This window comes from Podarcis gaigeae, assembly GCF_964106915.1.
Source record: "Podarcis gaigeae genome assembly, chromosome: 8".
NCBI classification, from domain to species: Eukaryota; Metazoa; Chordata; class Lepidosauria; order Squamata; family Lacertidae; genus Podarcis; species Podarcis gaigeae.
The window spans coordinates 72,796,149-72,807,388 of NC_139684.1; the positions used below are offsets into that span (position 1 = coordinate 72,796,149).

General features: G+C 46.6%; 1 protein-coding gene across 2 annotated transcripts in view; it reads left to right on the forward strand.

The window, feature by feature from the left end:
- ETV2 (ETS variant transcription factor 2) overlaps positions 1 to 9,201 on the forward strand; it is an 11,407-nt gene extending 2,206 nt beyond the window's left edge. For both annotated transcript variants that reach the window (XM_083753546.1, XM_083753547.1), the window contains exons 3-8: positions 2,950 to 3,129; positions 3,752 to 3,835; positions 5,168 to 5,335; positions 6,545 to 6,736; positions 7,713 to 7,831; positions 8,771 to 9,201. In XM_083753546.1, the coding sequence (XP_083609672.1) occupies positions 2,950 to 3,129; positions 3,752 to 3,835; positions 5,168 to 5,335; positions 6,545 to 6,736; positions 7,713 to 7,831; positions 8,771 to 8,956 (929 nt within the window). In that variant the 3' untranslated portion in view covers positions 8,957 to 9,201. The remainder of the gene's footprint in view (positions 1 to 2,949; positions 3,130 to 3,751; positions 3,836 to 5,167; positions 5,336 to 6,544; positions 6,737 to 7,712; positions 7,832 to 8,770) is intronic.
- Positions 9,202 to 11,240: the final 2,039 nt, after the last annotated feature.

Genomic DNA, 11,240 nt, shown 5'->3' on the forward strand with positions numbered 1-11,240 from the left:
GTATCTCTCTAAAGGCCAGCGTAAATATCATGATCTAGTTTTACAGCTGTGAAGCAGTATAGCAGGTACTGTTAAGTTGTGTTAAGCTGTGTCAGAAATTGAGTATAGTATATAAAGAGCAGCGTTTACCTCTCTCAGTCCCCTGGTGAATAGGTCGATGGACGGGTCATACTTATAGAGTTAATGTAAGAGGAGTTTTTGTTTTGTAATTAAAGCCAAGCAAAAGATATTTTTGCGTTTCTTCATTGATTCCTGAACCAGCACGCTTTCTGCAGCACAATTAACCTGCTAAATACGCAACATCTTTCACCTAGATCAGTATTGTCTACGCTGACTGGTAACAGCCCTGCAGGGTTTCAGCCAAGGGACCTTCCCAGCCCAACCTACTAGCCACTTTCTGCATGCAAAGCAGATGCTTTTTTGCAGAGCTGTTGTCCTTCCCCATGGGCAACCCTTGCTCTTCCAGTTGTTGTCATACTGCAACTCCCATCATCCCCGACCTTTGGCCATCCTGGCTGGGGCTGATGGGAGTTGGAGTCCAGCAAACAGCTGGGAGGCTGCAGCCTTCCTTCCCCGATGTAAAGTATGCATTGGTTAAAATATATAGAGAGAGCCATTCACTTTCTATCTTGCATTAATCAAATTCATGATGCTACAGCCTTTTTAAATGTCTTTGTGGGTAGGGGTGGGGCTATTGGTTTGGTATGTCTTTGTTTTGGGTTTTTATCTTGTGTTTCATGCTGTGAACCACCCTGAACTCTGCAAATGAAGAGTGGCATACAGATAAATAATACAGATAAATAATAACGATGATGATGACGATGACACATTCCGTGTCTCTCCAGCATCACTTAAGAAAATGCTCGAAGTCAACGGCAGTAGCCCTGCAGATTTTTTTAAATGCAAAATTTAATGCAAAACTAACACAAACAATTTTTTTAAAAAAATGTAAGATGCAAAAGTGAAGCAACACTGGCAATCAAGCCATGAATTATCAAAATGGTTGAAACTGAGCATTGAAAGTTACACATAATGCTCCCTAGGGTAGGTATTAGTGGTAGTAGAAGTAATAATAATAATAAATTTATATACCACTTACATGCCATAATGACTTCTGAGCAGTTTTCAAGTGTGTGTGTGTGTGTGTGTGTGTGTGTGTGTGTCTTTAGCAGAAGAAGAATGGAACAGGTTCTTTAACATTTTTCGTAGGAAGTTTCAACCTTAAAGAAAATGTCTGCATAACTATGTATCAGTGGCGTCTTATCCCTTATAAATTTAGACAAAATTATAAAGTTAATATAAATGGAGATGTAGAAGAATTTAAGTGGGCATTATTAACATGTACTACTAGACATTCACTGAGATTAAATGTACAGTATTTGGAACACAGTATTGGGCATCATTCAGGAAATCACAAGGCACAAGGTAACGAGAACCCTAAAATGGTGCTTCTTTGTATAATGCAAATGGAAGCATTCAGAGGACAAGACGTTAAAGCAGAGCCAGGGATTATTATTATTTTCTGAGGTGGTAGCGAGTAGTTTGAAAGTGGTTTCACTTCCTGTGACAGGGTATACACACTTGTGTACACACATTGTTCCCATGTGGCTGGGTGATCACTCAGAGCCACTGCATGTGGAGCAAACAGTTGCCAGTTCTAGGCACCAATGCCAGGGGGAAAGCAGGAGGCTTTATCTTAAGAAATTTTCGGGAGAGATGTATAGCTCAGTGATAGATCACATGCTTTGCTTGCAGAAGGTCATGGGTTCAATCCCTGCCACCTGCAGTTCAATAGCATGAATTCACAAATGATGGGAAGGACTTCTGGCTGAAATCCTAAAGAGCTACTGCCAGTCAGAACAGACAAGCCTAGTATATTGCAGATGATGATGATGATGATGATGATGATGATGATGATGGTAATAACAACAACAACAATAATAATAATTAAATAAATAGATATAGATAGATAGATAGATAGATAGATAGATAGATATAGATAGATAGATGATAGATATTATTTATACCCTGCCCATCAGACTGAGTTGCTCCAGCAACTCTGGTTGGCTTCCTTTGTCTTTTTGTTGCCTCTCATCATAGAAGTTTGCAAATGATCTGCAAAGCCTGTGTGGTTAGGGGTCTTCTTCTTCTTCTTCTTCGGCGATCACTTGTAGCCGAGTAAGATTGTCTTCCATAAACATGGTTTTAACAGTGAGTCCGTAAGTGACTGTGGAGGCCAATTCTGGATCCACACATTCTTCCACAGTGGGTACATATGTTTCTGTGCGGGAGTTGATCATGGTGATGGTTTGCCAAGCGTGCCTTCCTCTTAGGGCGTTTCTCCTTTTTGTCCTGAGTTTGAGCGTCTTCAAAGCCCATGACCCCTTTGGTAAAGGCTCATAGGCCAGTGTTTCCCAGTTGTTGGTGTTTGTACTACATTTTTTTTAGATTTGCCTTGAGCGAGTCTTTGAACCTCTTTTATTGACCACCAGCATTACGCTTTCCAATTTTAAGTTCGGAATAGAGTAGTTGCTTTGGAAGATGATAATCAGGCATCCACACAACATGACCAGTCCAACGAAGTTGATGTTGAAGAATCATTGCTTTGGCACTGGTGATCTTTGCTTCTTCCAGTACACTGGCATTAAAGGGTAGCCTTGGGATGAATGTAGACACCATTTCTTTCAAGCCAGCTTTAACTTTTGTACCATTTCATGCAGCCGTATTCAGCCCTGACTGCTGTTTATCCTGCGGCCCTCCAGATATTTTTGGACTCCAACTCCCATCAGCCCCTTCTGGCACAGCCAATGGCTGAGGAGTGATAGGAATTGTAGGCCAGGAATACCGGGAGGGTCTCAACCTCCTCGTCCTTGCCCTACGAAAGAAAGCGTTTTCAAATGAAAGTCTGATGCCCTTACTTCTTTCTCTTTATTTCTCCCCTGCATCAAGATTTCATGGAAGATTACAAGAAGGTTTTCCAAGAGGAAGACTTCAGCGCTGTAGATTCCTGGTTTTTGCCAGAAAATGAGGCGAATCAGCCGCCGCCAAGTTGGACCGGTGGGAGTTACCTAGCTGAGCTTGAAGGGTTTGAGAAGGAAATGCCGTTCCATCACACGCCGGGCTTGAAAGGTAAATGATATCCCTGGGTGTGATCACTAAAGTATCCTGACCTTTGCATCAGCCACACTGGAAAGGCGTGGGAATCTGTGACCTTCCAGATGTTGATGGATCCCAAGGCCTCATCTGCACAATAGATTTAAAGCAGTATCATACCATGTAAACATTTTAAAATATATGTTGGAAGTCGCCCAGAGTGGCTGGGACAACCCAGTCAGGTGGGTGGGGTACAAATAATAATAATAATAATAATAATAATAATAATAATAATAATAATAATGGCATGGCTTCCTCTAAAGAATCCTGGGAACTGTAGTTTGTTACAGAGGCTGAGAGTTCTTAGAAGAACCTCTGTTCCTCTTACAGAGGTACACTTTCCAGAGTGGTTTAACAACTCATCCTTCTTCCTAGAGAACTCTGGAAACTGTAGCTCTTTGAAGGGAATAGGGGTCGCCTAACAACTCTCAGCATCCAAATGACAATTTCCAGAATTATTGGTCGGAAGCCATGTCTGTTCAGAGTGGTATGATACCGCTGCAAATGTGTACTGCGGATGGGGCCCGCATGTTGTAAGTTGCTTGGAGACCCTTTGGGCAGCAGCAAGCAACTAACAAGTCTAACATTTCTTTTCTAGGCTTCCCTGAGTACACAAATACGGTAATGGAATTGACACAGGTCTCCTCTACCTGCTTGGATTACAGTGCACTGTATGAAAGAGGTAAGTTATAGGCACTGGTGGAGGAAGAGGGGGGCGGGGGGAGCACACCGCCCCCAGCAGCGCGATCCCGGTGGGGTGCCATTGTGGCTGCCCCCCACCTGCGCAGGGCACTACACACCCGCAGGATGCATGCCATGCCCCCATGCCCCTGCAGGCGGTGTGCCACCCCCCGGGACGCGTGCCAGCCATGCCCCTGCCTGCTCTCCCCCCCCCCCGTGCCGGAGCATGAAGCTCCGCCACTGGTTATAGGCAGGAGGAAAGAGATGGCTCTATAGGCAATTTTAGGAAGTTTGGGACACATCAGAGCAGGGAGAGCCAGATGCCCTCCAGATGTTGAACTACAACTCCTATCAGCACCAGCAGACATTGACCAATGGTTAGGGATGGTGGGAGTTGGTCCAGGGATATCTGGCAGACCCCACATCAGCTATCTCTGCCTCGAGTCATTTCTGCCTCTGTGGTTCTGGGTTCAGACCAGATGGGCAAATGTTTCATTTCTATACATTACAAAATAATCAAAGCATCTTACTGTAATAAACACACACACACACACACACACACACACACAAAGAAACAAACAACAAAACAATAAGGGTGCCATAAGAGTCACCCATTGATTACAACAGTGACCAGACGTTTAGGCAACAAGAGGCAAAGGCTTTAAGAGTTCAGCAGATTGTAAGATGGCAATTACTGTTCAAAAGCTGGCTTGAAATTATTTTTTAAAAAGGACATTGGCATCTGCTGGCAGATGGGCAAACAAAGAGGGAACCTGGCAAATTTCCAGAGTCCTGAAATCTTGGTACATACAACAAGGGAGCTTGTTTTATGCGTCCAGGTATGTTGTACAGTGGTACCTGGGGTTACAAACACCTCAGGTTACAAACTCCCCTAACCTGGAAGTAGTACCTCGGGTTAAGAACTTTACCTCAGGATGAGAACAGAAATCGCGCAGCGGCTGCACGGCGGCAGCAGGAGGCCCCATTAGCTAAAGTGGTACCTCAGGTTAAGAACAGTTTCAGGTTAAGAACGGACCTCCGGAACGAATTAAGTACTTAACCCGAGGTACCACTGTATATGGAGTTAGTTTTTCTCTGCATGCTATGGGATTGTTTGCTTCACATTGTCCCAGATCCTGGCTGTAGGTGCAAAACAGGAAATGGGATCCTCCAGAGGATATTGGCCTGCAACTCCCATCCACTCTGGCCAGTGGCCAACAGTATTGAGAGGCCACACCTGGAGGTCCAGAGCTCCTTGGTGTGAGGTAAGAAAAGTGGTCAGAAAGTGGTTGCCCCTCCTGTTGATGTTTCTTTCTCCTTCAATCGCCTTCAGATTCTAGGCTTGCCTATCAGGACAGCAGCCCCACGAGTCTGCAAGGCTCCCCGTATGTTAGCCCTGCGCCTCAGGCCTTGTCTTCTCCTCTATGCCGCTGCTCCCCTGAAGAGCAACGGCCCTCACCTCAGCCTCTACTCGGAAGTCAACTGGAACAGCAAGAGCCAGGTAGGCATACCAGGCTGTTGGCTTCATGCACTGACACTGGGCATCTCAGAAACCCATCAGCCTGGCCATTGTGGGATCCTGAACTAGGTGGATGATGTTTGGTCTGATCCTGCAAGGCAATTCTAGTCTGTATGTGCTGAAAGAAGCGTGGAAGCAGAGGATTCCAGAGGACGGAAAGCAGAATCTTGCAGGCTCATTAAACAGTTTGCACTGTCTGCGTCAATGTAAGGATGAAAGAAGACCTGCTGGATCCGGCCAGTAGCCCATCCTGTTTTCTCAATGGCCAAGCAGATGCTGATGGGAAGCCGGAAAGCAGGATCTGAGCGCAAAGCACTCTCCTCTCTGATTCCCAGCAACCACTGATATGTAATACAGTGGTACCTTGGGTTACGTACGCTTCAGGTTACAGACTCTGCTAACCCAGAAATAGTGCTTCAGGTTAAGAACTTTGCTTCAGGATGAGAACAGAAATCACACGATGGTGGCGCGGCAGCAGTGGGAGGCCCCATTAGCTAAAGTGGTGCTTCAGGTTAAGAACAGTTTCAAGTTAAGTACGGGCCTCTGGAACGAATTAAGTACTTAACCCAAGGTACCAGTGTATTCTGATAGCGGAAGGAGAACACACAGTAGCTATTGTAGCCAAGACTAGTCCTACACAGAGGAGAACCCATTGAAATTAATGGATGTGATTTAGTTTCCATTCATTTTGACGTGTCTGCTTTGAATAGAGCTGGATATAAGCACACTGCTTCTCTAGTTCAGTGTGGTTCACTTCACCTAGCCCAATATTACTCTGATTTGGAAGTGTTCCTGCAGAATCACAGGTAGATGCCTTCCCTATTACCTGCTACCTGATCAATTTAACTGGAGATGTAAACTTGGGACCTTCTACATGCAAAGCAGATGCTATGGCCCATTCCTAAATCAGAGGAGGACCAAAGGTAGAGTCACAATGTCTGTAGCCAGGATTTTTGTTGTGGTGGTGGTGGAGGCAGGCTTTTGTTAGGGGTGCAGAACCTCAGATTGGTATTGATTTTTAATGATTTAAGGGGGCAGCTTCCTGCCTGCCTTCTCCCCTTGGCTACACCCATGCACAGAAACCCTAACCCATGTTGAGCCCTTCACAAACCTCCATGACTTTATCAGGCATCTTCCACATGCTTCCCAGTCTACCCTCACAGTCCTCTTCTTCCATAATTTCCCCTCTAGAACAAGATTTATTGGGGGTTGTGACATCCCATGATTGGAGAAAGACATCTGGCCCAGCTGTCTTCAGCCAACCGATCCCCTTGGAATGCGATTCATGTCGGTGTGGCCCTCCGGTCAGAACCCAGAGGAAAAAGGAGTCAAGGGACTGGGCAGAGGCCAATGTCACCAACTTGTCCCATAGGGAACGGACAGGTAAGAGTCTGGAAAGATTTCTGCCCTTCCCATCAATACTAGAAACCAGAGACAGGGCCTTTTTGGAGGCTGTTCCATAGCTTTCAAACTATTGGAAAAGTCTATCAAGGTCAGGGGTCAGCAAACTTTTTCAGCAGGGGGCCGGTCCACTGTCCCTCAGGCCTTGTGGGAGGGGAGGGGCTGGGCTATATTTTGGGAGGGGAAATGAACGAATTCCTATGCCCCACAAATAACACAGAGATGCATTTTGAATAAAAGGACACATTCTACTCATGTAAAAACACACTGATTCCCGGACCGTCCGCGGGCCAGATTTAGAAGGCGATTGGGCCGGATCCGGCCCCTGGGCCTTAGTTTGCCTACCCATGGTCAAGGTCCTCCTCTTTTGGCTTGCAGAGGTCTTCAAAAGGTTGCTGCATTGCTGAAGGCTTTTTTGTGTGCATGACTCTAAAACCTGGGGGGGGGGGGCCCAGAATCAGCAGATTTAAATCTGCTCCCTTCAATTTATTCAGCTTGATGTGCTGCTACCTGTGTGATTCCAGCAACAGCTTTTATTGTTATGCTTGTAACTTTGATTTAATCTTGTAAACCGCTTCCAACGATTCCCAGAAAAACACTGTGTAAATCTGGGTCTGGCAATGGGACGCCAGCAGGCACAAGTAGACAGCAACCAGGCCGCTACTGGTTTAAAACAATCAAGCGGTCTAAAAATTTCAATAAATAAATAAATAAATAAATAAATAAATAAATAAATAAATAAAGCAAGCTGCCACTGCTGTCCCCTCCCCAACTTCCCTCTCCCTGCTGGGAAGACCTTTCCCCACCAAAATCACCACCACCCAGCCCTAACAGTAATCACAGATTATGGGGCGCTATACTTGCCTTGCCTCGGGGCACTGGCAACCCACGCTATGCCACTGGCTCCGTTGAAGCCCTTCATACCACCAACAACTCCTTGCTTCTCTTTCCTGGACAGGTTCCGGTCCCATCCAGCTGTGGCGTTTCCTATTGGAGCTGCTCCAAGATGGCTCCTGCCAGGCCTTCATCCGCTGGACGGGGAATGACTGGGAGTTCAAACTCTGTGACCCCCACGAGGTGAGGCTCGTATGTGAATGGAAGGAGTGGCACTTAACCCACAAGTGGGAAAGCTCCCCCCATGCCCTTCCCATCAACAGAGGAGTACCAAGGCTCCCTTGAACCCTTGGCAAGGAGAGCATGTGGATGGGCTGGCAGGATCCGAGCCAGAGTGGTGTGATTTTTACACCCCCTTGGTGGGGGCCAACCTCACCAACCCTAACCATCAATACAGGGAACCAGAGGGGCATGGAGAAAAGACCTTTGCGGTGCAAATCGGGGTTTTAGATGTATGCTTAAGAATCAAAATGTGTGAACAGGATCAACATCAGTTTGAAAACCTGTGTATCGTACAGGAATGGGAGATAGGGTTCATAGAAGGGACCCCAAGGGTCATCCAGTCCACCCCTTGCAAATGCAGGAATTTCAGCTAAAGCATTCAGGACAGGTAGCCCCCCAAACTTTGCTTACAAGCCTTCAAGAAAGGAGAGCCCCCCACCTCCCGAGGGAGACCATTCCACGGCTGAACAGCTCTTGCTGTCAGAAAGTTCTTCTTGATGTCTAGTCAAAATCTCCTTTCTTATAACTTGAAGCCATTGGTTCGAGTCCTACCCTCGAGCAGGAGAAAATAGCTATGCCCTCACCTCACTACACCACAGGGGAGCAATCTGTGGGTCTCCAGCTGTTGTCAGCTGTATGGAAAGTAGATGCCATCATCTCACTAGGCGGCCTTTGCCAACCGGGTGCCTTCCAGCTACTTCAGACTATGTGCTGGTTGGAGAGTTGATGGAATTGTATTCCAAATCAGCTAGAAGGTTCAGGTTGCTCAAGGCTGCTGTAGCACAACACGTTCAGCTGCAAACTCAACATGCAACAGGTCTCTGGCTCTTGTGATCTTTACGCTGACACAGTGCTTGGGGGCTACCTTCCATCCCATTCTTCTTTCTCAACTATGGGCAGGTGGCGAGGCGCTGGGGCAAGAGGAAGAACAAACCCCGCATGACCTACGAGAAACTCAGCCGCGGCTTGCGCTACTACTATCACAAGAACATCATTCACAAGACCAGCGGACAGCGCTACGTGTACCGTTTTGTCTGCGACATCCAGGGCCCGATGGGTGAACTAGCTGAGAAATTGAACAGCTAGAAAGGCCTAGTATTGTTGTCGTCGTCAAGCCCCTGGGCCTGCCCTCTGCCAACACCAGGAAGGAAACAAGGAGGAAGGTGCTAGTGGGGACATTGCCAGCTCCTTTAAGACTTTGCTTAAGAGCTAAGTGGACAGCAAGGCTGGCACAAGGTTGGTGCTTCCGAAAATAGGACATTTTCTGCTGCTGCTGTTTGCAGGCTAGCTAGAGTCTGTTTGCCAAAGGTATGTCCATTGAAGCAGGTTTCACTCTTGCGGGGGCCCAATTAGTGCCATTGCCTTCCGTTAAGAGTTTGGGTGTAATCCTTGATGTCTCCCTTTCCATGGAGGCGCAGGTTACAACAGCCAAGTCGACATTTTTCCATCTTCGCCGCATCAAGCAGTTGGTCCCTTACCTTTCCCACCCCGACCTGGCCACAGTGATCCATGCGATGGTCACCTCCAGGCTTGACTACTGTAATTCGCTCTATGCGGGGCTGCCCTTGAAGCTGTCCCAGAAAGTCCAGCGAGTGCAGAATGCTGCAGCGAGGCTCCTCACAGGGGAGCATATTCACCCAGTGCTTTTCCAGCTGCATTGGCTCCCGGTGGAGTACAGGGTCAGATTTAAAGTGCTGGTTTTGACCTTTAAAGCCCTTCATGGCCTAGGACCCTAGTACCTATGGGACCGCCTATCCTGGTATGCCCCACGGAGGACCTTAAGGTTCACATATAGCAACACCCTAGAGGTCCCGTTCCCTAAGGAAGTTAGATTAGCCTCAACCAGAGCCAGGCCTTCTCAACACTGGCTCCGGCCTGGTGGAACGCTCTGTCTCATAAGACCAGGGCCCTGCGGGATCTGATTTCTTTCCGCAGGGCCTGTAAGACAGAGTTGTTCTACCTGGCCTTTGGCTTAGAATCAGTTTGATTCCCTCCCCTCTTTCTTTTTCCTTTTTCCTCCTATGAAGAGACTGCATCCTTATGTTTTAATGTTGTACCTTAATCTTTTAAATTGTATTTTAATCAACTTGTTTTTATTATTGGTTGTTAGCTACCCTGAGCCCGGTCTTGGCTGGGGAGGGCAGGGTATATATATATATAAAAAATATTATTAATTATTATTTGACAAAGTGAGAGTTTATGCTTTTTGCTCCCCACTCATGGAGCAGGGAACAACAAAGACGAAGATTTGGTCAGAAGCAGAAAATACCTGGGCATTTAGTTGGAACAAAATAGAGCAGGGTGGGAAGAGTATGCAATTCCTTGGTGTCTCTCTCCTCCGTCATCCCCATGCCTCATTTGCTGAATATTTTACCAATTATACATACAGTATTCATAATATGCAGAGAATTTTCTTTGCCTTCCTCCCTTGGGTCAGTGGCTAGGTTGTAAGCCACTTGGGGCAGAGGAACCGTCATTCCAGAATTTGTAAAGCACCATGTACCGTAGTAGTATGAAAATAAAACAAACGAACAAACCCAAAGTGTAATTTTTAGGTGGGTGAAAATATCTCTCTCGCAGGGGCCATGGCTGAAAGGAAGCAGCAAAATTTTAGCAGCTTTTCAAAAAACCACGCACCATGAATCTAAGTACAGTTACAGTTCCTCATCGTGTTTGGTCATTTAACATGCACGGGATTACAGTGCAATTGACAAGTCTAATTGGTCAGTTTATATGTCTGGGAAATGGTGAAAATATCCTTTCACCTGCACTGCAATTCAAGGTAGACCCAGAGCCATCTTTGATGATGTAAATTACTTCCTTGCTGTTAATAAAGGAATCAAGAGACTGCTGGTAGGTTAAGCAACACAAACCCTTTTCAGTGCTAAACCATGCTGCCTTTAAAAAGGCAGCCACTTTGCTTTGCAGATGTTCCAATGTGGTTTCCCTTTTTGCTGTGAGATGGTAGAACTTCTGTTTTCTGAATGTCCACCTGGCCTGTGGAGCACCACAAACCTTAGCCTTACTTCAGGTGGGTGGGGTGGGGGTTGACCAGTGGCCCACAAGTTGTTGCTAGACAACAACTCCCACTATCCCTGCCTGGGGCTGATGGGAGTCTGAGTCCCAACATCTGCAAGGCCACAGACCCCCTATCCCCAGCCTTAGATGAAACCCTGCTTTCTTGGGAAGAAGCAACAAACCAATGAAGGATCCTGCCAGGTGTACAAGTAGGAACTGCTGCCAAAATCGCAGGGCAGCAGCACGTATTGCAGAAGTATTGCAGAAATGGCTGAGCCAGGCCACAGAAGGATGAGAGCAAGTCCCACCCCGACTGAGATTTCATGGCATTTTGATTCAGTCCAAAGAACTG